At 49.2% G+C, this 25,538-nt stretch overlaps 1 protein-coding gene across 2 annotated transcripts in view; it reads left to right on the forward strand.

Annotated features, from left to right (window-relative positions):
- The window catches only part of LOC147611680 (uncharacterized), a 91,445-nt gene that overhangs the window by 24,587 nt on the left and 41,320 nt on the right, over positions 1-25,538 (forward strand). For both annotated transcript variants that reach the window (XM_086784727.1, XM_086784728.1), the window contains exons 2-3: positions 23,037-23,211; positions 23,354-23,433. In XM_086784727.1, coding sequence (XP_086640853.1) covers positions 23,037-23,211; positions 23,354-23,433 — 255 coding nt within the window. The remainder of the gene's footprint in view (positions 1-23,036; positions 23,212-23,353; positions 23,434-25,538) is intronic.

Here is a 25,538-nt window from a genome sequence, read left to right on the forward strand (position 1 = left end):
CTCGCTTGATTCATGCAGTTGCCAACCCAGAGCCCTCGTCGCTGAATAGTGATTGCCGCCACCTTTTCGCCTTGCTGGCGGCTCCCTTTCGAAGCGGCGCACTTTAATCCTCTGGTCGGCTACACGGTCCCGGCCGTCACCTTTACACCATAAAAAAAAAACACAAAATTTTATTACCTCCTATTGACACGTGGGTCTCTCTGTTATCAAAAAAAAAGAAGAAACAAATGGGAGTGCGCTAGTGTGAACCGGTACCCCTTTCCGTTGGCGATTCGGCAGCCAGCACCCAACGGCTAGCGACCAGTGCTAAGAGAGAGAAAAAAAAGAGAACCCAACGGCCAGCGACTAGCGCTAAGAGAGAGAGAGAAAAAAAAGAGAACCCAACGGCCAGCCCGACAAACACATAAAAAAAAAAAACCTTCAACTTACCTTACGGGCTCCTACAAACCGGCGCCACCCTTGCGACTGTTTTTAGCCAAGCGCTCGCCGTTGGTCTCCTGCGCGCCGGCTTGTTGCCGCCTCCCTTCCTCGAAAGCAGCCTTCTTCATTGCTAGGCTTCTGCGGTCTATGTTGGTGTTTGGACCAGCCACGTGTAGTTGGTGTTCTCCGTGGCTTGACGACTACTACCTTGGTGCTTCTTCTCCAGCAATACTATTTATTATGGCAACCTCCTTCAGGTGTGATCTTTCCATTTTCTTGAGTATACACATTTCACATAATGTGGAGTATTAACATATCAGCAACCCGCCATTTCATTCTTTTGCGGGCTCTCCACTCCTCCGGGGCCAATACCCCTTTTTACGAGATCAAAGCACCTCTCCGATCACGTGGACACACACTACCCTCTTCTCTGACGGCTTATGGCAGAGGAAACCTATGACTTCAGTTATTTACAGGATACACCCTCTCCTCGGGATTTACAGATGCCGCACCCTCCAGCCGATGGTTCTTACTAGAGCCCAGCGGCGTCATCAACAGCAAAAACCCCTAGAGCCTCATCACCCTGAAGCCTCTACATCAACATCTCCTCTCATGGCAGAACCTGTTGACATACCAGCCCCTCCGAAATGGTAGTTAGCTTTGTAGCAACTCCAACAGCAGTTCCAACAGCAACTCCAGGAGTCTATGGCATCCTTGGCCTCTCAGATCCAGCAGCTCCACACGGATCGCCACTCCTACACAAGTTCGGTACCAGCAGCAGATGTTTCAGCAATAGTACCAGCAGACGAAGACGTCATTCCTTCAGAGGTAGAAGGCGACGACCTTAAAACTCTTTATCGTCTTTTACAAGCCAGTAAAACAAAGAAATTGGAAATTAAACCCCCTGACCCTTATGGTGGTCAGCGCAATAAGCGCATCTTAGACCAATGGCTCTACAAACTGGAGTTATACTTTGAAGCCATGACCCTTTCTGACTCCAAAAAGGTGATTTTTGCGGTATCCCTCCTCAAAGACACTGCTTTTTTTTTTTTTTTTCCGAGAAAAGATCCTTTCATTAGTTATGTAAAAAACGCCCGTAGGGCTACAAAAGAGATCTCTCCTGCTCCTAACAGAGAGAAGAGCAGTGAATACATCATGGCAGCCCGGGAGACTCTCCCTAGGTGTTGCAAAATACAAGCATCAGTCTAAAGGACTGAGCGGCTAAATCATACAATGGGGGGGGGGAAGAGCCAAACAGGTGGCCTGTAGTGCCAGCGGGGGGATCCCGTGTGAAGGGTGTAGAACGGGCCGCAGCGCCAAGTGGTATGAAAGGCCTGGCGCCGTAAAATCGCCTCATCCGAGTCTCCCCGGATGCGGTCGTACTGTCCTCGCAGGGTGTGGATCAACTCCTGCCAAATCCCCCGAACAGTCTCTGCTGGTGGCTCTAATCTCCCCTCAAAGGCCGTGAAGCACCGGGCCCTCCAGGTGAACCAGATGGTGAGGCTGCTGAGGAGCTCCCATCGTAAATCCCTCTCCTGTGTCCAGCTGTCGGACGAGAAATCCGGTGCCGGAACCAGGCGAGGCTGGCCCCTAATAAATCTGATGGCCTGACTGCCCTGCTCCATCTCATAGCCCATAGCAGGCCCTGACGAAGTCGACCAAGCAACGGCACCCCACGTAAACATACCCTCTGGAGAGAGGGGGGCTAGAATACGCAGCATCCGCAGCCAAATCTGCTGTGCCTGAGGGCAGTCCCAAAGGCAATGTCTCTGTGTCTCCATAGGGTGGCCGCATCGGACGCAGGCCGCCGGAAGACCGCTATAAACAAGCCAAGTGCCAACTGCTGAGCCCCTGTGGGCGACTAGCCATTGAAAAGCCGAGATCCTGCGGGCCTGTCGACTAGCCCAGAGTCGAGCCCAGAAATCCTCCAGGAACTCCTGTGATAGTCCCTGCAATCGCCAATGCCCCGCTGCCGCTGGAGAAACCGTCCTCCTCGCCGTCAAAATATGCCGTCCCAGCTGAACAGTATACTGGAAAAATGTGATCTCTGTGGCCTCAAGGGATGCATAAGGATCATGCCACTCGTACTCTCCGGGATCCCACTGTAGCCGGGCCAAGGGGCGCGCTGCATATGCCCATATACGCCAATCCGGGAGCACGTCAGCAGGGTCGGGGTCAATATGCCACTTCCGAGAAGCGGCAGCCACTACCTGAATCCTCTGAAAGGTGCACTCTGCAACCAAAGGCGACTCCACCTCCACTCTCTGGAGTCGGCCCTCATCCTGAATCTCATAATAGAGGCATCTGCCATCCTCAGTGCTAGCTCTGACAGCAATCAGGATCTCCAACTGTGTGAAGGCACCCATCCACCGTGGGGCCACTGGCTCGAGAGGTGTGAACCACTCCTCTGAAAGTGCCTCCTGAATATCATCCCTCATAATCAACCCCCCTCTGAAGTGACTCAGCCTCTCCACCTGGGTCTCCTCTGGTAGACTGCAGAAAGCCTGCCAGTCTCCAAAACTACGAGCTGGGCCTGCCGCTAAAGGTCCCCAGGCTAGACGAGGCCGAGAACCCAGCATATGACCCTGCTCTGTACGAACCGCTGGGCTCCAGATGAGCGGCTGCCTGGCCCGCTCCTCAACACAAGACGGAGGCCGCTGAGAGAGCCCCGGTCTCAGCAGCTCCCAAGCTCTCAGGATACTCAAAGCAAATCTGTCCTCCCATCCTCTACTGAGGCCTGTCCTCCTCATCTCTATGAATATCCAGCGAATCTCTGGTGCCCAAGTACCCCCTGCAGGAGGCGCCCGGGCCTGCAATCGCTGCAAGAGGAGCTCTTTCCAAGGCTCAGCGCCTGGAAGCAACCCCCGAACAATAAGCTTCCCCAATAAGGCTCTACTCTGATCGACTGGATCTATAATGCCCAAACCGCCCTGAGCCAGCGGGAGTGTAATAACTGCCCATGCAACCTTTGCCCGAGCTGGCTGACCGTCCCGCCCAGACCACAGAAAGTTCCTGATCAGCCTCTGTACCTGGCTGATGCAAGAGCTCGAAAAGATCCAGCAAGACGTAATGTACCACATAGTCGCTAACAGCACCTGATTTGCCACCACCACCCTCCCAGCCAAGGATAGTCGAGCTGTACTCCAATACAATAGCTTCTTCCGAATGCTCAGAAGAAGCGGGGCAATCTGCTGCTCAGGTGACAAATCGAGGCCAATCTGGCATCCCAAATACCGCACTGCTGTGCCGGGAGGAATCCACCTAAAACCGGGGTCCGGACTCCATGCCGGAGTGGGAGCACTACTGATCCAAAAGGCCACTGTCTTGCGCCAATTGATCAATGCTCCCGAAGCTGCACTAAAAACCTGGAGCGACTGCTCTGCCCGAATAAGATTGGCCTCTTGGCCATGCACAAATAAGCCCGTGTCGTCTGCAAACTCAGCATCAAGCAAATCCTCCCCCCGGACTGGGAGCTGAAGTCCTCTCAAACCAACCTCCTCTGCCGTCAAATACATACTCATAGCCTCCGCAAAGAAGAGAAAAAGGAAAGGGGCGAGAGGACACCCCTGACGGACTGATCTGGTCAGCTCAAAACTCGGCCCCCGACCTCCTGCAATCAGCACCTGGCTGCGAGCTGTGGAATACAAAGCTGCCACCCCTCTGATCCATCCTGGCTCAAAGCCCAGGCGTAGCATAGTGCCCTCTAAGAATCCCCAATCAACTCTATCGTATGCCTTCTCAAAATCGAGAAGCATCACGACCAAGTCCTCGCCAAGAAACCTAGCTCGGGCCGTCGCCTCCCAGAAAGTAAAGATGTTGTCAAGGATACTGCGCTCCTTGACAAATCCTGTCTGAGTAGCATGAATCAACTCCCCCAGGAAGGGCTGGATCCTCAAACTCAAGGCCTTTGCCAAGACCTTGTATACAGTATTGAGGATCGTAATAGGCCTCCAATGCCGAATGTCATCCGATACTCCCTCCCCCTTGGGGATAAGATAGATCAAGCCCTCTGAAAAGCTCTGCGGCATCACCCCAGTGTCCAATACATGCTGAAAGCCCCTGCGGAGGCCTGGCCCCAAAAGGTCCCAATAGCGCATAAAAAAGGCCGGCGTCAGTCCGTCCTCCCCTGGGCAACTATGTCTCGGCAGGACCCTCAAGGCCTCGGCAAGCTCAATCTCTGACAGAGGCGCACCTAGAACTGTGCGCATATGGTCTGTGACCCTCCTCTGCACATGGGCCCACACAGTCTGTCTGCATACATCTCGATCCTCAGTGGCTGGCTCCGCTGAAAGCAAGTCACGATAAAAAGCAGTGGCAATGGCTCTGATCTCCCCGAGCTCAGTAGCTATCGATCCATCCGGTCTAGCAAGCTGGCGAACCCCTGCTCGCGCATGTCGGGGTCCAGTGATCTCAAAAAACTCCCCAGTCACTCTATCACCAAGCTGCGTCCACTGAGAGGCCTGACGACGATAGTAAAACTCATGTCTCTGCTCCTCTGCCTCTCTAACCTCCTGGCGTGCCTGGCTCAGCTGGGACGCCACCCACTCACATGCAGGCTGCTGCTCCTGAAGGCGCTGTAGCGAAGCAAGGCTGCGTCTCAGCCGTTGCTCCCGCTCGCGAATCTCTCCCAGTCGTGTCAAAGCTGCAGCGTGTAGAAAAGAGCTAAGATCAATGAGTCCCTGGGCACACTGGCCCGCTGCATCCTGGTCAGAGCACTGACTATCATGCCAGATCCTCTCAATGTCCTCAGCGAGACTGGGGTCTGCAAGTACCCTCTCTGGGATCCTCAACTGCAAGCTGGGCTCCCGTGTCCCCTCCTCCAAAGTCAGTATAACTGGCGCATGATCTGAAAATGAGGTGCCAGCAAGAATGCCGACGGAGCCCCCTCGCTCCCCCAACCAATCGCCCACATAAAAGCGATCAATCCGAGATAGATTAGTCCCTCCCTGCCGGCGATCCGACCGAGAGAAACTAAGACTGTCCTGAGACCGGGAGAAAGCCCCATGCTGCCATGCATCAGTGATCCTCAGTGTCATACAAAACCGGTCCCAAGCTGCAAGCTCCGTGCCGTGCACTGTAACATGACTGCCTCCCACCCTATCTGCCGGGTCCTCAAGCATGTTGAAGTCTCCCCCAACACACCAATGTGCGGCCTCTGGCAATGCATCTGTAACCTGAGTCCAGAACTCTGCTCTGGCACTAGCATGATTGGGCGCATAGATGTTGAGCACACCCAATAGCTCATCATGCATCCTCAGAATGACATACTGTGCTCTTCCAGGCACAATGATCCCTCGGTCCACAATGGCCTGCCGCCATGCATCTGCAATAACCATGCATACTCCTCCCTGTCCACCCAACGGACCAAACCCTGCAGACCAGAAAGTGTCCCATCTACCAGGCATCACCGAACCATATCTCCGGATCCTGCTCTCACCCAAGTGGTGCTCCTGCATCATCAGAATGTCAATGCTGCCACCAACCAGACATCTCTGTAGCTCCTGCCTCAAGCAGCCTCGATAGCGTATAAAGTGTGCTCCGCCAAGGCCCTGTACATTCCATGAGATGATCCTCATGGATGTCCTACTGAGGTGGATGCTGTCTCAGCCGTACGGCGGGCCTTCGCAAGCGGCTTGGATGGAGAGTAGTCCCCATCCGAACGGCTGCGAGTCTGCCCACCCGGTGTACTGCAAGAATCCCGGATCAGGCGCCAGTGGCTGTGGCCCATGGCGACTGCCTCCTGCTCTGACATAGTAACCTCGTGAATGCTCACATATCCTGGGTCGCGCGCCAAATCTGCAACTATGCGCACGACCAAATGCCGAATCCCGGATGTATCCACACCCCCGGGATCCAAGACAAAATGAGCCAACTCCCAAAGTCGGCCTAGCACATCTGTAACCTCCAAATCGCTCATGTGGTGAGAAAACTCAACTGCCTGAGTCTTCAACGTGCTGAGAGCGAGCTCTAGAGTCCACTCCCGGTCACAAGGTCCACAAAGAGGGAACGAGAAGGCCACTGCTGAGTCTAGTGCCTCCTCCCCGCGGGCCGGAGGTATCACTACATGCACTCGGATGGGTGCTGGCTCATGGGGGCCCTCTGCTCCAAAAAGCCGTGTGAAGGTATAATCAAACGCCGCCGAGCGCTGTCGAATGCCGAGGCGACTCAGCCGACTACGAATAGATGAAATCCGTGAGGCCCTAATCGGCATAGGTCTCCTCTGTGATGCTCGAGCGAGGTCAGTGCTCAGCGCCCTCCGGACTGCAGGTGAGCGCCAGGGAGCTGCCAGGACCTCCCGGGAAGGCGAGGCGGGCGGAGGGGGAGGAGGGGGAGGCGAGGGAGGAGGAGAGGGAGCCGCTGCCGAGACCGGAGCGGGGGCGGGAGGAGGCGATGGTGGAAGCGAGGCGGTGGGAGAGGATGGGTGTGGGGGAGGTGAAGGAGGGGGAGCTGGCATCTCCTGGTCCTCGGTCGCTGCAGGGGTCTCCTCCTGAAGGGGAGCAAATCTGTTCCTCACGGGAACCCAGTGAGGCTGAGACTGTGGCTGCTGCTGCAGCGGTACCTGAGCGTGCTGCTGTGGCTGTCTCCCTCGACGGCGCCCCTGTCCAGGCTGCCACTCCGAGGTCTCTGTGGCCTGAGCAGGTGTCCCTGAGGCAGCCTGCCGAGCCGAATCTGTGGGCGGGCCATCCGTGGCCTGCTGCTGTGGTGAGGGCCGAGGTCTCCTGCGAGGGCAGGCCTTGGCCAAATGACCGACCTGTCTGCAAATGAAGCACTGGTTCGGGAGCCCCGAGAACTCCACTCTCTGATCTATCCACCCCCCCCCTATCCTAGGTAGCTGAATGACCTTAGGAAGGGAGGAGATGTCAGATACTAACACTCTGACCGAAGGTAGCCCAGCTGCTCTGGCCACCACTGAAGCTGCTGAGGGGCCCGTCTCAAGAACCGAGCCCACCAGTGCTCCGAGCCTGGAGAGGAGCGGAAGATACTCCCGGCGGAGACCAGGGAAACAAACTGTAATATGGAAGAGGCGCTCTCCCTGCTCCGCCGCAGCTGGGTCAAATCCATGCTGCCAAGGCCTGAAGAAAGCCCGAGCGCCCCTGATATCCAGAGGACTCATGGCAAGGACCTTGGCAACGCTCTGGGCGGCCTCGAACTCGATCTGATAATGTCCCCGGCCCAAGAGCTGTACATCAAGGATCTTGCCCACATCTGCAAGAAGGCGAGCCTGAAGTAGATCCCTGATCTCCCCTCTGCTGGGGCGAGTGCCGACTATACGGCAGATGGTGGAGTGAGCCTGAAGGCGTTCCACCTCTGCGGTGAGGCTCGCTTCCTCTTCCGGCGAAAGAGAAAGCCTGATGGGGAGGACCTCGGTGGCGGGCGAGGGGGCTGCGGAAGAGTCCCTCTGAGACGAGGCGGGAGGAGTCTCCATCAGAGTCTGAAGCTCAAGCGAAGGCGAGGCGAAAGCGGAAAACCTGCAAGAAGCGGGATGCACACCAAGAGGCGGAAGGACGGAAGACGAAGAGGGAAAAAAAACAAAAAACCCCCAAGGGATAAGAAGCAACACGACAATGGAGGGAAGGGGGGGGCGGCGAAAAGAGGAGAGGCCCAGAGGGGGGGGGCGGCGAAAACGCGAGAAGGAGGGAGGCGGGGCGCTGCTGAAAGGAGGCGGCGAGAGCAGGCGAAGAGGCGGGGGGGCGACCAGGCGGCAGCGGGGGGGGGAAGGCGAACAGGCGGCAGCGGGGGGGAACAGGCGGCAGCGGGGGGGTGATGGCGAACAGGCGGCAGCGGGGGGGGGGTGGCGAAATGGCTAAGAGGGGGGGGGGCGCAGCGGCGAGGAAGGAGGGGGGGGCGGTGCAGCAGCGAGGAAGGAGAGGGGGGGCGCAGCGGCGAGCAGAGGGAAGCAAGCGGGGGGCGGAAGGAAAACAGGCGCGAGAAGGGGGGGGGAGCGAGGGTGCGCAGGGCAGAGCAGGGTGAGGCGGGGAGCTTCAGCGAGCGATCAAAGGTCCAGTTAAAAGACACTGCTTTATTATGGTGGCAACGACGATAGCACGCTGGAAAAACGGTTACAACGTGGGAAAAATTCGAGCGGGTCCTCCGTAAGCAGTTCATACTTGCCAATGCGGATTTCCAAGCCCGTACTCGCTTACGCCATTTGGACCAAACTGGTTCCTTGGCCTCTTATATCTCCCAGTTCACTAACTTGATACTGGAGATTGATTCTTTGTCCCCAGCGGACGAACTTCGTGCCTTCGTTGAAGGGCTTAACCCCACATTGCGTGCTGATGTTCAGAAATATAACCCTGTCGATCTTGCCGATGCTATACAATATGCCGAGCGCGTTGCAGACATTAATTCTCGAAATCCGGCCTCTTCCGGTCAAGCTAATGACTTTCAGAAAGCCAATGGATCTCGTATGAGCCGAGATAGTCGCAGAGAGTCATCTGGCTCTTCTACCTCCCGGCCTAATCCCCAATGGAATAATTCTAAACATCCTTGCCGATCAGAAGGATCGTCCTCTTTTCGGTTCCGACGTTCTCACTCCTTCCAATCACGCAGTTCGGATGGTGGACGGGACCAAAGACGTGACCAATCTCGTAATCCTCGTCCTTCTACTGTTCCTTCTGGACGGGATCAACTGAAGACGGGATTGTGCACAATTTGTAATGGACCTCATCGTTGGTTTGAGTGCCCCAAAAGACCAACCCATCGACAGAATTCTAATGCTGAACCCCCCACTTCTGAGGAGAAACCCCTAGTTGTTGACAAAGGAAAGCGTGCAGTTAATCACCATGCTATTGCACATGCTTCAGTAATTACCGCTACTGCCACAGCACAAACTGCCTCTTCACCGTTGCCTCAGCGGTCTACTCAGGTTTTGGTTCTTCAAGGTTCTATTTCCAGTCACCCTATTCAGGTGCTCATTGACAGTGGGTGTTCTCATAATTTTTTGGGAACCACCTTGACTCAGAGATTGAAGATTCAGACTTCTCCAAGTACTGTTGTTTATGAAGTAGAGCTTGCCAATGGTTCCACATCCTCGTGTAACACCATTGCCAAACACCTCTCCTTTCGAATTCAGCACTATCGTGACAAATTGGATTTCCAAGTCATGAATTTGGCACATTATGATATGATCCTTGGTCAAGAATGGCTGTATCAATATGATCCCCTGATCAGTTTCCGGAACCATTCTATACAATTTGCTCAAAATGGTATGCTTGTGGCTCTCGAAGGAATCAGAGACCAACCTTCTACACCAACCCTTTCAGCTCTTCAAGTGAAACGGCAGGTCCGCAAGAGTGGTTGTTCCTCAGCACTTTTAATGGTCTATTCAGCCAACGACCCTCCCGAGGACATAGATACAAAGGTGATGTATCTCAGGCAACCTTTCTTTGCTCCATACTTGGATCTTTTTCCTCAAGAGCTTCCTGCGGTTCTCCCACCTCGTCGACTAGTCGACCATGCTATTGATATTCTTCTTGGCAGTGCTCCACCTACTCGTGCTCCATATCGAGTTTCTTTTACGGAATCTCAGGAGATACAGCGACAACTTACTGAACTTTTGGAGAAAGGACATATTCGACCAAGTAAAGCCCTTTTGGAGCTCCAGTGCTTTTGGTGAAAAAGAAGGATAAGTCTATGCGTCTTTGCATCGACTATCGAGCCCTTAATAAGTTAACTATCAAGAATAAGTATCCTCTTCCACGCATTGATAAATTGTTTGATCAATTGCTCCATGCAAAGGTCTTCTCCAAAATTGATCTTGAGTCTGGATATCATCAAATTCGCATTCGCGAAGGTGATGAATATAAGACAGCTTTTCGCACAAAATATGGTCATTGCGAGTACCTGGTCATGCCATTCGGGTTAACCAATGCCCTGCAACATTTATGAGTCTGATGAATGATCTTTTTCGTCCTTTTTTGGACAAGCTCGTCATTATTTATCTTGACGACATCCTGGTGTTCAGTCGTAATATGGAAGACCATAAGGCACATCTTAAGATTGTTTTCCAGGTGCTTCAAGACAATGCTCTTTATATTAATCCAGGCAAAAGTGAATTCTTCAAGACATCCTTGGAATACTTTGGACATGTTGTTTCAGCAGACGGTATTTCCGTGGATCCAAAGAAAATACAGGTTATTGTCAATTGGCCAACTCCCACAAACATCCATGATGTTCGTTCTTTTTTGGGACTTGCCAACTTCTATCACACAAAGGTTCATCGATTTTCCGAAATAGCTGCTCCTCTCACCGAACTTTTAAAGTCCGCTCTTGCATTCCAATGGACTGAAGCCGCAATACAAGCTTTTGCAAATTTAAAGACAGCTTTGACAACAACTCCTGTCATGGCTATTCCAGACCCTACTCTCCCCTTTGATGTTTACACGGATGCTTCTGATATTGCCACTGGTGCCGCCTTAATGCAACAAGGACGTGCTATTGTGTTTGACAGTCACCCGGTATATGACAAGGAATTTTTAGCTATTGTTCATGCCTATCGTGCATGGAAACATTATCTCCTTGGTGCGGATTCAGTGGTGAAAACAGATCATCATTCTTTGAAATATATCTTTATGCAGCCAGTTATGAATGCTAGGCAAGCACGTTGGGTCGAATTCTTAGCCAATTTTCATATGACAATTGAGTATGTTCCTGGTCTTACCAATGTGGTTGCGGATGTCCTCAGTCGTATGCTGTCAGCTTCGGTCTTGCCTATTTCTACAGTTGAAATGGACATACCTCAAAGTTTCAAGGACCGTTATTCAAAAGATCGTGATTTTGGAAATGCATTTCGAATTTTCAATTCTCAGAATGCAACTCCTTCCGACTTAAAGATTTATGGAGCATATACAATAGTGGATGGTTTATTATATTATCAGGACCGTATTTGTGTACCTCATGATACTCATGTTCGAAGAGTATTGGTGAAAGAACATCACGAGGTCACTTATGCCGCACACCCAGGCATCAACAAGACTTATCGTCTTCTGACAGCTACATACTATTGGCCTCAAATGAAGCAAGATGTTATTAAGTTTGTTACAGCGTGTCTCTCATGCCAACGTATGAAAGCTAGCAGACAAGTTCCAGCTGGTCTTCTTCAACCACTTCGAGTTCCCAATGAACGCTGGGAAAGTATTAGTTTGGATTTTATCACTTCATTGCCACGTTCTTCTAAAGGCAATACACAGATTCTTGTGGTGGTTGATAGATTTTCTAAAATGGCACATTTCATCCCGTGCAAGAAAGCAGCCCAGGCTTTAGATATTGCAGTACTGTTTATACAGTATATCTTCAAACTTCATGGATTGCCAAAATCTATAGTTTCAGATCGAGATCCAAAGTTTATAGGACATTTTTGGACTTCGATATTCAAGTCTCTTGGTACAAATTTACTCTTTAGCTCTGCTTATCATCCTCAGACAGATGGACAAACGGAACGAGTTAATCAGATTCTGGAAGAAATGCTGCGACATTATGTTCAGTCTCGATTAGCTTCATGGGAAGAATATTTACCTTTGGTGGAATTTGCTTATAATAATTCTTATCATTCAGCTATTGGAATGACACCTTTTCAAGCAGCTTATCGCCATACTCTCCTTATTCCTACCAACTTTGTTCTTCAACATAAAGTGGCTTTAGCAGACCACCTCATTCAGGAAATGCAAGATATTCTATTATAGATTAAGGATAAGGTGATCAGCGTCCAAGAGCAATATCAACGCACAGCTAATAAGCGTCGTCGTCACATTGAATTTCAAGAAGGAGACTTGGTATTATTATATATTGCCCCTCATCGATACAAGACAGTGAAATCAGTTTTCCCAAAGCTTCGCCCAAGATATTATGGACCCTTTCGTATTATTAAGAAGAACTCATCTCTCAGTTATAAGTTGGAGTTACCACCTTCTTGGGGTAGAATTCATCCAACTTTCCACATTTCTTGGCTCAAGAAGTTTGTGGACGGTGATTTTCCAGTTTTAGATCATTTGGATTATGTTCTAGAAATCAAAGATGAACACATACTCTTAATTCCAGAGATAATTCTTGATGTCAGATAGAAAGAAACACGACATAAACTCACTACAGAATTTTTGGTTAAATGGAGAGATCTTGATGATTCCGACTCTACTTGGCAAAGTGATGAAGACTTACAGGAATATCCAGAACTTCTTTGGGAATTCTTTCAAAGACAACCATCTCTTCTTAGCCGGAGTCTTATTTTAAGTGGGAGGGAATGTCACGATTGTGACTAACTCTCTTAATCTCTCCTTAATTGCTCCTTAATCTCTTATTAAGTGAAAGGACACCTGTGAAGGGTCACACCCTTACACATGGGTCACTATCAAAGGACATGTCTTCATTAAAAGACACACCCCTAAGTCCAAAGGACATAACCGTTGACTCAAGAGCCACACCCCTTGCCAGGGATGTGTCTCTTCACTTGTATCCTTTCGGCCTCTATTTAAGAAAGGCCCTTGTCTCAATGCAAACAACTCAATCTTTCTTACAGCATTTGTCTTATGTTTGTTAATTAAGTCTTAATCATGTTAATAAAGCTATAAAAGCTTTACAGGCTGGGCTAACTTGAAGGCCCTGTCGGCTGCCTGACCAAGGCCATTGGGCTGGCCGACAGCCTGCCCAGCCCAAAAGTAGGGCAAGTGGGCACAACATGGGGCCCTCCTGGCCCCTTGGGGTGGTTCTAAACCTCCCCATGCCCACTACATGGGGTGGTTCTAAACCTCCACATGCCCACTACATGAGCCTTAGGCTTGGCTCTGGGGTAGCCGTATGGGCTGGCCCCTATTCTACATGCAAACCTACATGTCTACACAGAGGTTTGGCATCCAGTATCATACTAGATACACAGAACCATTGACATCATTCCAAAGGGAGACTCACAGCGCGGACTGGCACTACTTCATGTGCAGGACAGTGCACACCTGACCTCAAACGCATGGAGTAGAACCGTGGTTGACTCATCTCGGACTGGGCTCACATGGGACCAGTTTTCCACTCCAGGTCTTGCACCATCTTGTTCAGATATGTCCACGTGGCATCCAAGTGCGAGATGCACGTGACATCCCCTTTTGCTTAACTTGATAGAAGCTACATAGCCTCCAAATAGTCCGTCAGTAAAGCCGGATAGTCGTCGAAGAACTCTTTGTCAAGCCATACCGCTTCGTGGGTCCTTCGGTCTTGAAACTTTGTGAGGAATTTGTTGGGTGTTGGACTCACACACTCACACACACAAACCTGCACATTAGGGTTAGGTGCAGGGTAGAGAAGCTCACACACAGAAATGAGAGAGAGAGAGAGAGCCAAAAGTGTGGTATCCACAAAATGCAAGTCAACTCTTGCATGTGTGCCACATCCATATAATATAGAACTACAAAATATTATATGTGTCCTTTCACACTTGATGTCCAAGGGGAAAAACCACATGGGAAAAAGTGCCCTTGGTTAAGCCCTGTTCACACATAGCACTACCATAAGTGAGCATATGCCTACAAATTTGGGTGTTGGACTCACACACTCACACACACAAACCTGCACATTAGGGTTAGGTGCAGGGTAGAGAAGCTCACACACAGAAATGAGAGAGAGAGAGAGAGCCAAAAGTGTGGTATCCACAAAATGCAAGTCAACTCTTGCATGTGTGCCACATCCATATAATATAGAACTACAAAATATATTATGTGTCCTTTCACACTTGATGTCCAAGGGGAAAAACCACATGGGAAAAAGTGCCCTTGGTTAAGCCCTGTTCACACATAGCACTACCATAAGTGAGCATATGCCTACAAATCCCCCCTGTAGTGGAAGTGTGAACCTGTACAAGGTAGCAGATCACTCTCTGTATGAGAGTAAGCCCAAAGCTTTGCGAAAATCTTCAAACTTTTCTCGAGGTAAAGCCTTTGTGAATAGATCTGCAACATTATCCTGTGTAGGGCAATAAGATAAACTGATCTCCCCTGCATGTAGCCTCTCTCTGACATAGTGATAATGAATCTCTATGTGCTTGGTACGTGCATGAAATACTGGATTTCGTGCCACGGCCATAGCACTCTGGCTATCAGTGAGAATGGTGGTGGGTGTCTGCTGACACTCACGAAGATCAGCCAATAGTCTCCTCAACCATACACAATCTACTGTAGCTGTAAAGACTGCCCTGTACTCAGCCTCACAAGTAGATGTAGCAACAGTGGGTTGCTTTTTACTCAACCAAGATATGCATGAGCTGCCAAGAAAAAAACAATTCCCACTGGTGGATTGTCTGGTATCGTAATCACCAGCCCAATCTGAATCACTGTATGCATAAAGCTGCAAGCTGCCCCCCCTGGGATAGAACAAACCAAGATCCAGGGTACCCTTAAGATATCGAAAAATGCGTTTGACTGCTTGCCAATGCTTTGTGCCTGGGCTGTGCATGAATTTGCTCAACAAAGACACCCCAAAAGATATGTCTGGCCTCGTGTTACACAAGTAAATGAGGCATCCCACTGCCTGGCTATAAAGGCCGGCCTCAAAAGGCTCTCCAATATCATGCATAGTAAGCCGTACACCTGATTCTACTGGAGTAGAAATGGGCTTACATTCATCCATGTGAAACCTTTTTAGCAAACTTTTTATGTACTTAGTTTGCTGCATAACAATGCCATCATCTGTATGCATAAACTGTATGCCGAGATAGTAGTGTAAAGGCCCCAAATTTGACATATCAAATTCAGCTTTCAAATCAGCTTTGAAATCTGAAATTTGTGCTTTGTTTGTACCTGTAATGAGCATGTCATCTACATACAAGATGACTATGAGAATATCGGCATTGGTTTTCTTCACATATAATGTGCTTTCAGCTGGACTATTCTCATAACCTTGGCTGGTTAGATGAGCATGTATCTTATCATACCAAGCTCTTGGAGCTTGTTTTAACCCATACAATGCTTTGTGCAACCTGCATACTTTATGTTCCTCACCAGGAACTACAAAACCAATGGGCTGATTTACATATACTTCCTCCTGTAAATCCCCATTTAAGAATGCAGTTTTGATATCCAATTGATGCACTTTCCATCCTTTATGGGCAGCCAATGCAATCACAGATCTTATTGTGGTCATTCTCGAAGTAGGAGCAAAAGTCTCTTCATAATCTATTCCCTTTTTCTGGGAGTAGCCTTTAGCCACAAGTCTTGCTTTGTACCTGTCAATAGTACCATCAGACTTTCTTTTGACTTTGTACACCCACTTTGTGCCAATTACATGCTTGCCTTTAGGCAATTCCACAAGATCCCATGTATTATTCTTCATGATAGAAGACATTTCAGCTTGCATAGCTTGCAACCAATGCTCATTGTCATGTGCTTCTTCATAAGAAGAAGGCTCTTCTGAATCAAAGAGACTACCCATTGCGAATGCAGACTCCCCACGATGTACATTCAAGGCATGGCTGGAACTAGCCCTTGTTCTACCTGTTAGTGGAGTTGCAAGTTTGCTTTCTTGCAAAGTTTTCAGCAACCATCTTGGCACTGACTTGGCTGTGTCTATGGCTGTTTGCTCTTCCCTGACAAGATCTTCCACTTCTTCCACAGAAGGGGGCTGAATGGCTGGCTGGTCCACATGTTCTACATGTGGATTTTCTTGTGGAGGGGGTGGCTGATCTGAATCCCCCCTAATTGCAATGGGTAAAAGTCCATCAAACATGTCCTGTATGCCTGTATCATTGCTTTTATATAAGCTGACCATGGGCTGTTCTGAATTTTCAGCAAATACCACATCTCTACTTACAAAAATCCTTCGTGTAGTTGGATTATAAAGACGGTATCCTTTGCTTTCATTGCTGTAGCCCACAAAAATGCATTTAATTGCTTTGTCATCAAGCTTTGTTCGGAGTTGTTCTGGCACATGTGCATATGCCAAACACCCAAATGTACGCATATAATCCACTGTTGGCTTTCGGCTATACCAAGCCTCAAATGGTGTTATGGTTTTCAAAGCTTTTGTTGGACACCTGTTCAACACATGAGTTGCACACATTATAGCTTCCATCCAAAATTTGTGAGGCAACTTTTGTGCTTTCACCATGCATCTTGCCATTTCCATGAGAGATCTATTTTTCCTTTCAGCTACACCATTCTGCTGCGGTGTATAAGGCACAGTACATTGGTGTTTGATGCCCTTTTGAAGCATATAATCCTTGAATGCATTTGACATGTATTCTCCACCTCTATCTGAGCGGAGTGTTTGGACTTTACATGCACACATATTTTCAGCCATTGCTACAAAGTGTCGAAAGCATGTAAACACATCTTCTTTTGCTTTCAAAGGGTAAGCCCAAGCAAACCTGGAGTAGTCATCAATGAATGTGACGAAGTAAAGATGCCCCCCTATGGATGGTGTCTGCATTGGACCACATACATCACTATGTATGAGCTGTAATTTACTTTCAGCTCTAACAGCTCCATCTTTGGGGAATGGTTTCCGATGCATCTTTCCCAAAATACACCCCTCACATACATGTCTTGGCGGAGACTCAAGAGGCGGCATATTATCAACCATATGATGCTTCTGCAAAAGCATCAAACTCTGAAAATTTACATGCCCAAAACGAGCATGCCATAGCTCTGCATCATGCATAGCAGGAGTATGGGCAGCCACTGTATTTGCATCATAAGTGCGCTTGTCATAGCTGTCCAGCTTATACAAGCCTTTGTATCGTGTTCCAGAAGTGACTATTTCATAACCCTTTGATGGGTCTTTTACCAAACACTTCCCATCTTCAAATTCAACCTTTAAACCTTGGTCGTTTATGGCTGAGACGGAGAGCAGATTTTTCTTTATCCCTGGAACATACAATACATTTTTCATACATATATTGGCACCATTGGCTGCAATAAGTATGACATTACCAATTCCCTTTACTGGATATGTGGTATGATCTGCACATGATACAGTGCGGCCATTTGAAGCATAAACCAAGTGCTGAAATACATCTTTGCATGAAGTGATGTGGCTCGAAGCACCACTATCAAAATACCATGATGCATTCTGTCTGTCAGATGCAATGCAAGACATATCAGTGTTCGAAGCACTTGGTGTGTCACTAGTGCATGTGACCAAAAAAGTGTACTCTTCCTGGATTACATTAGCTGATTGCTTTGCTTTGTCATCCGAAGAGTCTGCTACTGCATTGCTTGCTTCTTTCTTTTTCTCTTTTGCAATCCGCTTCCTACATTCACTGATGTAGTGTCCAGGCTTATGGCAGTAGTGACATTTGCCCTTCTTTTTGGGCTTGTTTGCATCCCCTTTGTCAGACTTTTCACCACTAGAAGAGGGCTGTCCATGACCAGCCTTGCTAGACTGTTGTCCCCCATGCTTAAAGCTCTTTGCTTTACCCTTATCCTTGGCTGTAAATGCCTTTTCTCCACCACGGTTGCTCGATATGTTTGCTCTTGTTTGCTCTTCCTGCAAGAGTAAACCCACGAGTTCTTCAAAAGTGACGGGATCACCACCTCCTCTCATTGAGAGGTTGAGAGAGGTGTGAAAACCCGAGTAGGAAGGCGGTAAAGAATGAAGAGTGTTGGTGACCATCTGTCTGTGTGGGATAACCTCATCAATGTTGAGCAATTGTTCCTGCAAATCTTTCACTTTGGTGAGATGATCTGCCATGGAGTCACCCTCATCCATAGAAAGAAGATCCAATTGCCTTTTCAAGTAGGCAACCCTTGCCTCGTTGCGTACCTGATACATTGCTTCCAATGTGTCCCATGCAAGCTTCGATGTCTTGCACGAACGAATGTGCGGAATAATAGTCCTTTTCACTGAAAGGGCTATCAATGACATGGCCTGTGCATCTCTAGAGTCCCATCTCTTCTGCTCTTGTGTGGGAGCAGGATCTACATCAGGAGCTCTTTGAGCACCTCCCCTTTGAGGCGTGGCTGGCTGAATGGTATGTGGGCGTGTGTCATCACCACACACGATGCCCGAAAGCCCTTTGGCTACCAGCAAATTACGGATCATAAAACTCCAGAGGGAGTAGTTAGATCCATCCAGCTTGTCCTCCTGGGTGAGCACACCAAATACATCCGTAGCATTCTGTGCCATGTCAACAAAGTATAACTGCAAGCAAACCAAGCACCAATGTGCACTGCCAGGCAACCAAATGTCCTGTGCAAATGTATGCCTGCAAACCAAAGCAAGTGTAAACCTGCACCAAATTGTCCAATTACACTCAATGTGTATACATACACGACAAATCGCAGCTGTAATGCCCAATTACATGCTCCAATCAGAAAATCCCCAATTTTTATGCACTCCAATCGCTTCAATGTGCATCTAATTGGCCAATTTTCAGAAAAGCCCCAAATTTCTGCAAATGTAAGAGCTTCAATTTGCCAATTTTGACCTCAATTTTGAAAACCCCCAAATTTCTGCAAATAAGAGAGGTTCAATGTGCTGATTTTGACCTCAATTTCAAAAACCCCCAAATTTCATCTGCAATTTTCTTTTCAATCTGATTGCACAGTATTTATTGTCTGCAAAATCGGCATATGACCTGCCCTACAATGGCTGCAGATTTTGTATTTGACCTAGAAATTTGTACAGAAAAATACCTCCAGGCAAGGGCAGCAGGCTTGGAGCAGACAACTTGAAAAAAAAACTTGGCGATGGAGGAAGTCGTTGCAGGTGGCGAGCAGGCGGAATGTTGGGTAGTCGAGCTGGTGGCGGGCAGGCGAGCAGGCGGAAGCGGCAGCCGTGGATAGATGAACTGGTGGCGGGCAGGCGACCAGATGTAACTGGAGTCGTCGGTGTAGTGGGCTAGCGCGAATGGCCTGAAACGGGCGACCAGGGGCGGGCGAGCAGTGGAGCCGGAGCGGGAGCCGTCAACGGCAGGTGTCGAGGTCGCTGGCGGCGAGCGAAGGCCACGAACAGAGTTAGCGTGGGGCGCGAGCAGAGGCGGTCGTGGGGTAGCACACTCGGAGGTCGGAGCAGACGGGAACGGAACAGCGACGGCGGGCTCGGAGCGCTGGGCGAGGCGACGGCGACGGAGGCCGAACGGGACGAGATGTCCGGTGGCTGTGACAGAACGGCTAGTCTGCAGGCGTCGACGGAACGGGACGACAGGCCTGTGCTGACCGTCGATTGACGGGACTACGGCGGCTATTGACGGCGGCGCTGCCCGCGAGCTGGGCGGAGGTGGTGGGCTCCCCACTAGTGCCGCCCGTCTCTTGCGGCTGGACGGCTGAGCAATTGGACGGAACCGGCGGACGGAAGCCAGGGGCAGACGGACGTCGACGGAAATTCGCTGTCGACGGAAAAAACACAGCGTCGACGGAATTTTGCAGTTTTTTTAGCAGATTCTGCACAGCCACCCAGCTCTGATACCAAATGTTGGGTGTTGGACTCACACACTCACACACACAAACCTGCACATTAGGGTTAGGTGCAGGGTAGAGAAGCTCACACACAGAAATGAGAGAGAGAGAGAGAGCCAAAAGTGTGGTATCCACAAAATGCAAGTCAACTCTTGCATGTGTGCGTGGCAAAGTAAGCTTCAAATTGATGCAACCATGAATAAAGAGTTGTGGGGTCGAGGAAGTTCATTTTCTTGGGAAAATGATTTGAGGAAGCCGCTGGTGTCAGTCTTGCGTCCAAAGCCGCAAGGTATCGCTCATGTTCCATGCGTCACATGGTGTCGTCTTCACGTTGTCGAATCTCCATTGCACGCATCTGCAACTCAAGCATCGAACTCGGCTGCGGTCGTGACCCTTTGAAAGGGTCCCTTTGTAGAGGATCTGGAATCTGGGAAATGGAAGGAGAGGGAGGAGGAGACGGAAAACGCGGAGCTAGAGAATGGGTGTGCTCTTTGAGAGCCAGTATCTGGGTCTTTTGCTCTTCCAACTTGGTACTCTGTTCTGCGATTGCTTGCATCATCTTTTGGAACATCTCTTGTACACTCATGCTTGATGCCCTAGATGGACTGCCTGGTGCACTTCGGTTCCAAGGTTCTTGTTCTCTCGCGTCGTCGTAGCTCGCCTAAGCAGGAAAATGCAATACCTTTCCGAACCGCAATTTGACCATCCACTAGTGTGTGGGAGACTTCCGGAGGCTGAAACCAATTGTCCTTAGGGGGATAGGAGTCACTCCGAAAGGGGTAGTCCACCGGAGTCTGAAAACCAACCACACGAGCGAGAAAAAATTTCTAGTTTCTTGCTGAGTCTTTACACTTGAAGTAGGCTCTAATACCATTGTAACATGCGCAAGCTTTGGGGGAGATCGGTAACTTCAATGCTCAGAAATCAGCAAATGTTTCATGACGAGAATAATGCACAAAACTGAAAATAGATGTGCAGAAAATAGAGAGAGGGAGGGAGGGAGAAGAGGACACAGTATTGGGTCCCAAATACCCTCTGTAGGGCCCCCACCACGAATGGTGTATTTGCTTTTATTAGAATGATGCAAAATCTGAAAATAAAAGACTAACTGAACGTGTTTTGGTTGAGATAGATCTCTGCCCTTGACCTTCAAACCTTCACGCTTGCGTTAGCTTGTCCCTTGGCTGTCCTGGCCCTTGAGGAGCTGCAGCACCTTGTGAATTATGAGATGAATAACCTGATTTATGGCTGGGCTTTATATACTCATTCATGCTGCTGGTCTGCTGTCTTAATAATTCCTCCATGACCTGGACTTGTAGCAATTAAATGCTATTATATTCAGCGTTTTCACACTGCTGCCCTGGCCAGCCACCCTGCGCATGAACCTGGCTGCTGGGCAGCCTTGCGCAACCTGTATGGGCAGTCCCCATACTTGGCCGACTGGCTGCAGGGCAGCCATTTGGCCTGGCCGCTTGGCTGGGCTGGCCTGTAGGCCCTGTTGGCTGCCTGACCAGACGCCTTGGGCTGGCCAACAGCCTGCCCAGACCAAAGCTAGGGCAAGTGGGCTCAACATGGGGCCCTCCTGGCCCGTTGGGGTGGTTCTAAACCTCCCCATGCCTACTACATGAGCCTTAGGCTTGTTGGCTCTGGGGTAGCCCTATGGGCTGGCCCCTATTCTACATTCAAACCTACATGTCTACACAGAGGTTTGGCATCCAGTATCATACCAGATACACAGAACCACTGACATCATTCCAGAGGGAGACTCACAGCGCGGACTTGCACTGCTTTATGTGCAGGACAATGCACACTTGACCTCGGAAGCATGGAGTAGAACCCTGGCTGACTCGTCCTGGATTGGGCTCACACGGGACCGGTTTTCCACTCCAGGTCCTGCACCTTCTTGTTCAAATATGTTCACGTGTCATCCAAGCGTGGGATGCACGTGACATTTTCCAACAAGCTCCATGAGAATCATTGGAAAGGAGGTATGCGGGTGTTGTGATACATCAAAGGTACTTGGGAGTACAACATCCCCTATGTTGCGGCCCTACGGGCAAGACCCTTAGTGGCTTTTGTGACTTAGATTGGGTGGATGATTCGGACACCAGGCACTCAGTAAACAGGGTATTGTTTTTCTCTTAGTTCGGGATGCATTTCTTGGATCAATAAGAAACAGCCTGCTGTTGCATTCTTGTTGACGGAAGCGGAGTACAAAGTTGCATGCTTTGCATCATGTGAGGCATTATGGCTGAGGAGGATTCTACAAGATATGGAGAGTGGTGCAGAAGTAGCCAAGATGGAGTGGCATCTTCTTGACTTGGCATCGGACCACAGAGTAGTACACCTTCGGTTGGACATTGAGGAGGGGTGTTGGATATCAATGCTCCACCCTCATATTGTATAGTCCAGGCATCGGCTAGGTCTTGTTTCTACGGCCCCCATTATAAGTAGCCATGGTTGAGCGCGGGCGCCTGACATCCCCGTATTCACACGAGAAGGTGGCATAGGAGGCCAAATGGTTTAGAGATGTGGCTTGGATTAGATTTGGCACACTACCAAATAGGCTGATCTCATAATGGTCCACACATGGAATAGGGAGACTCTACTCTTGGATAACCTGGCCTGACATTGCAATGCCCAAACAGGGCCCAAAGATGAGCTTGGATGGTCGTGGGAGGTGGGGACATTGCTATGCAGTATCTAGTACATCTTTATGGGCTGAGTCTACACCGCGGACGATGGAACCGACTATGACTACGGACTTACGCAGTCATGTCATGGTTGCCCCGTGCATACAGGCCTATATAGATACACGGCCAGCCCCTTCTCCTAAGAGTTCATCAGTCATCACTTTGAGTTTACTCCCTAGCTTCTACTAGCATACAACCTCCATCTTAACAGTTCCAAATCAGTCATCAAAGCTCCCTTCACAAGAGCACATGGGTGTGGGGATTTTCCAGTAATGGAGTTGATAGTTATATAGTCTTGAGGGTTGACTACCATGAGTATATAACATGCACATTTCTAAACGGTGAATTTGGGCATGTTCCTGGATTCATCTAGGTATATACATTATTCTTCTCTATCTATATTATTGTGCAATTTGAGTTTTAAAGTTTTGTGCTAGGAAAGATCATATGTTCTCTTGTATACACCTCAGGTTGTTTTCTCTTACATTGCATATGTTGATGTCACCTAGGTGTGGTTTGTCTTATTCGAGCTTTGTCCAATGATGTGCAGCTATCACAGAAGCAGCTTATTGCTGCTTTACCAGATGACCAGCCTGTTGTTCAACAACCCACTCAAGGCTCCACTGCTTTGTTGTCAAAAGAAGGATCTTCAAGAGAGGGAGAAAGTAAGCTTATCCTGATCGATGGGAAGGCTGTTTTGTACCGGGCTTACTACAAACTCATGAGTATGACCATCTTGTCAATAAATTTTGCAAAATTTCATACAAATTTACCTTAATTTGCTGTGAAGCGTGTAAGTTGTTGCTTTTTGTTCAAGGTTGTAACATACCTCTGTTTATGTGTGCATCTTTTTTTTTAAAAATGAAGCCAAACTGCAATATGAGACCTTCAATGATACATCTGGTGAGGGTGATTGGGTATTGACAGTCTTCACTGCACTTTCAACGGTTAGTTTTTGTCTCCTTGGTTTTAAGACATTTTCTTTTGTTCAGAACTGAACACAAATATCACATAGTTTTAGTGAGAACATAATGCTCTAGAGTAGTAGAGATTTTCAGTCAATATTGGGCCCCCACAACTTGTTGAAGGCAATGGTTTTAATAGTGGCCAACTGCTTACAAGGCCATGGGCAAGGGGTACGCATTGCAGTAACTCAAGGCTTAGAAGGCATCTCTGGCTTGTTAGCACCAGCCGACAGCATATTATGGGCAGCTGACAGCAGCAATTATGCATTTATGAGGTCGTGAGGTCCCAGACAGGCTGGCCGACTGCAGCACACTGGCCGACCAGCAGCCATGCTCTCATATATAAGCAGCGCATCATTTCAGCATGGTTATCTCATCTTCTCTTCAGCGTTTCCTTCCTAGGAGACAAGGGAAGTCAGCGGGACAGCAGTTCACTCAGCATATAGTCATCATAGGCAGCATATTCAGTCCATTGTCTCATCTCTCCTCAGTGTTTCTTATCCATGGAGCAAGGGAGAAGCAGATCAGCAGTTTAGCCAGCATATTCAGCACATAGTTCATCATTCCTACCTCCTACATAGAGGGAAGCCGGCATCGAAGGGTGGATCTCAGCATTGGAGCAAGGAACAGTCCTCATCATCAGCATTCAGCCTATCCCTCTCATCCCGAGAAGGATCTTCATCTAGGACAGCATCATAGATCTATTTAGATCTCATTGTAACCCATTCATCTAATATAGCTGCATTGCATTGCATTGACACTATTTGTCTCTCTCTTAAGCATCATTAAGTGAAGTTTAGCTAGCCTAAGGTTGTGATTACTACGATTAGTTCCCTCACATGTCACAAGTTCTCTCGTGCTAAGCATACTCGAAGCGGTCTTTGCACGCACCACACATGCAACATTTTAGAAAGATCCTTCTATTAGTTATAAAGAAAAACCAGCCATACGGCTGAATACAACATTGCTAAAAGCAGTAGTATATACATATGAGGTCCTCGGCTGGCCGCTCTATCGGAGGGAGGCTACAACTGGATTAAGGATGTTCTTTCCACGGGGACCTTTCGGAAATGGCAGGTGCTTACTTCTAGAAGGAGGTGGTTTCTCCAGGCTTTGTGGTTCCGAACTCAGAGGGGGTGGTTGACAGGTTTCATCAGGTTTCCAGGACTTGTTTGTGCACCGTAACAGGTGTTGATCCTTCTGCTCGACGGAGGACAGTACGGTGGACCTCTTCACGAAGTCGCTCTCTCAGGATTTACTCAGGCGGCACCCCAGCTCCCAGTGGTTGGTTTCACAGCCAGGAGCTGAGAGGGGGTGTTAGAAGTCATCTCCTGTCTAGATTTATACACCAGGGCCTTTGTTGTGGGTGTGCCCGCCCTTATCAGGTGTTTTATCATTTTTCCTCACTCCCTGCATTTTTCCCCTATTTTTTCCCATTTTTTTGTGGCTTGGGAGGCAGCCCATGTGCTGGCCGACTGTTGAACTGGTCCACGACTGCCTCTGGGAGGTGGCCGACTGCTGATGATCTGGCTGACTGGATGTGATGCTGGTCGTGGAGTTCTCAGGGCCAGTCAGCTGCCTACTGCAGGCTGACTGCTGATGTGGGGGCATATAAATAGGCCCCCAGCCCCCATACCACATGTGTATCATACTGGGATCTTCTTGTGTATATCATAGCAGAGTTACACGCCTACTTCTCTCTCTCTCTCTTGTGCTGTTTTTTTGCCTGCGTTTTTTGCTCTTGTGTTCCTAGATCTGGTCATCATCTCCGCTGCGTATTCTGACAGGTGTGTATGAGATCTACCTAAATGGAACAGATGATCTCAGCTGTTTTTTTTTTTTTTTGGCCGGGCGGGGGGGGGGGGGGGGGGGATCTCAGCTGTTTTTTTTTGGGGGGGATCAAGTCGTCGATGGCCTTGTTGCATCGGGCTCGCCAGGTGTGCTAAGCTGCTATGCTGTTGATGATCTCCCATCATGAGCTAGTGTGTGATTCTGGAGTCCAGGGCCGTACCGGAACTGTCGGTGCAGTCACAGAGATGCACATGTGAGTGAGGCTTAAGGCAAAGCCTCGCCCATCATCATCCTAA

This window comes from Cibotium barometz, chromosome 47, assembly GCF_041138505.1.
Source record: "Cibotium barometz isolate CiBa-2024 chromosome 47, ASM4113850v1, whole genome shotgun sequence".
NCBI classification, from domain to species: Eukaryota; Viridiplantae; Streptophyta; class Polypodiopsida; order Cyatheales; family Cibotiaceae; genus Cibotium; species Cibotium barometz.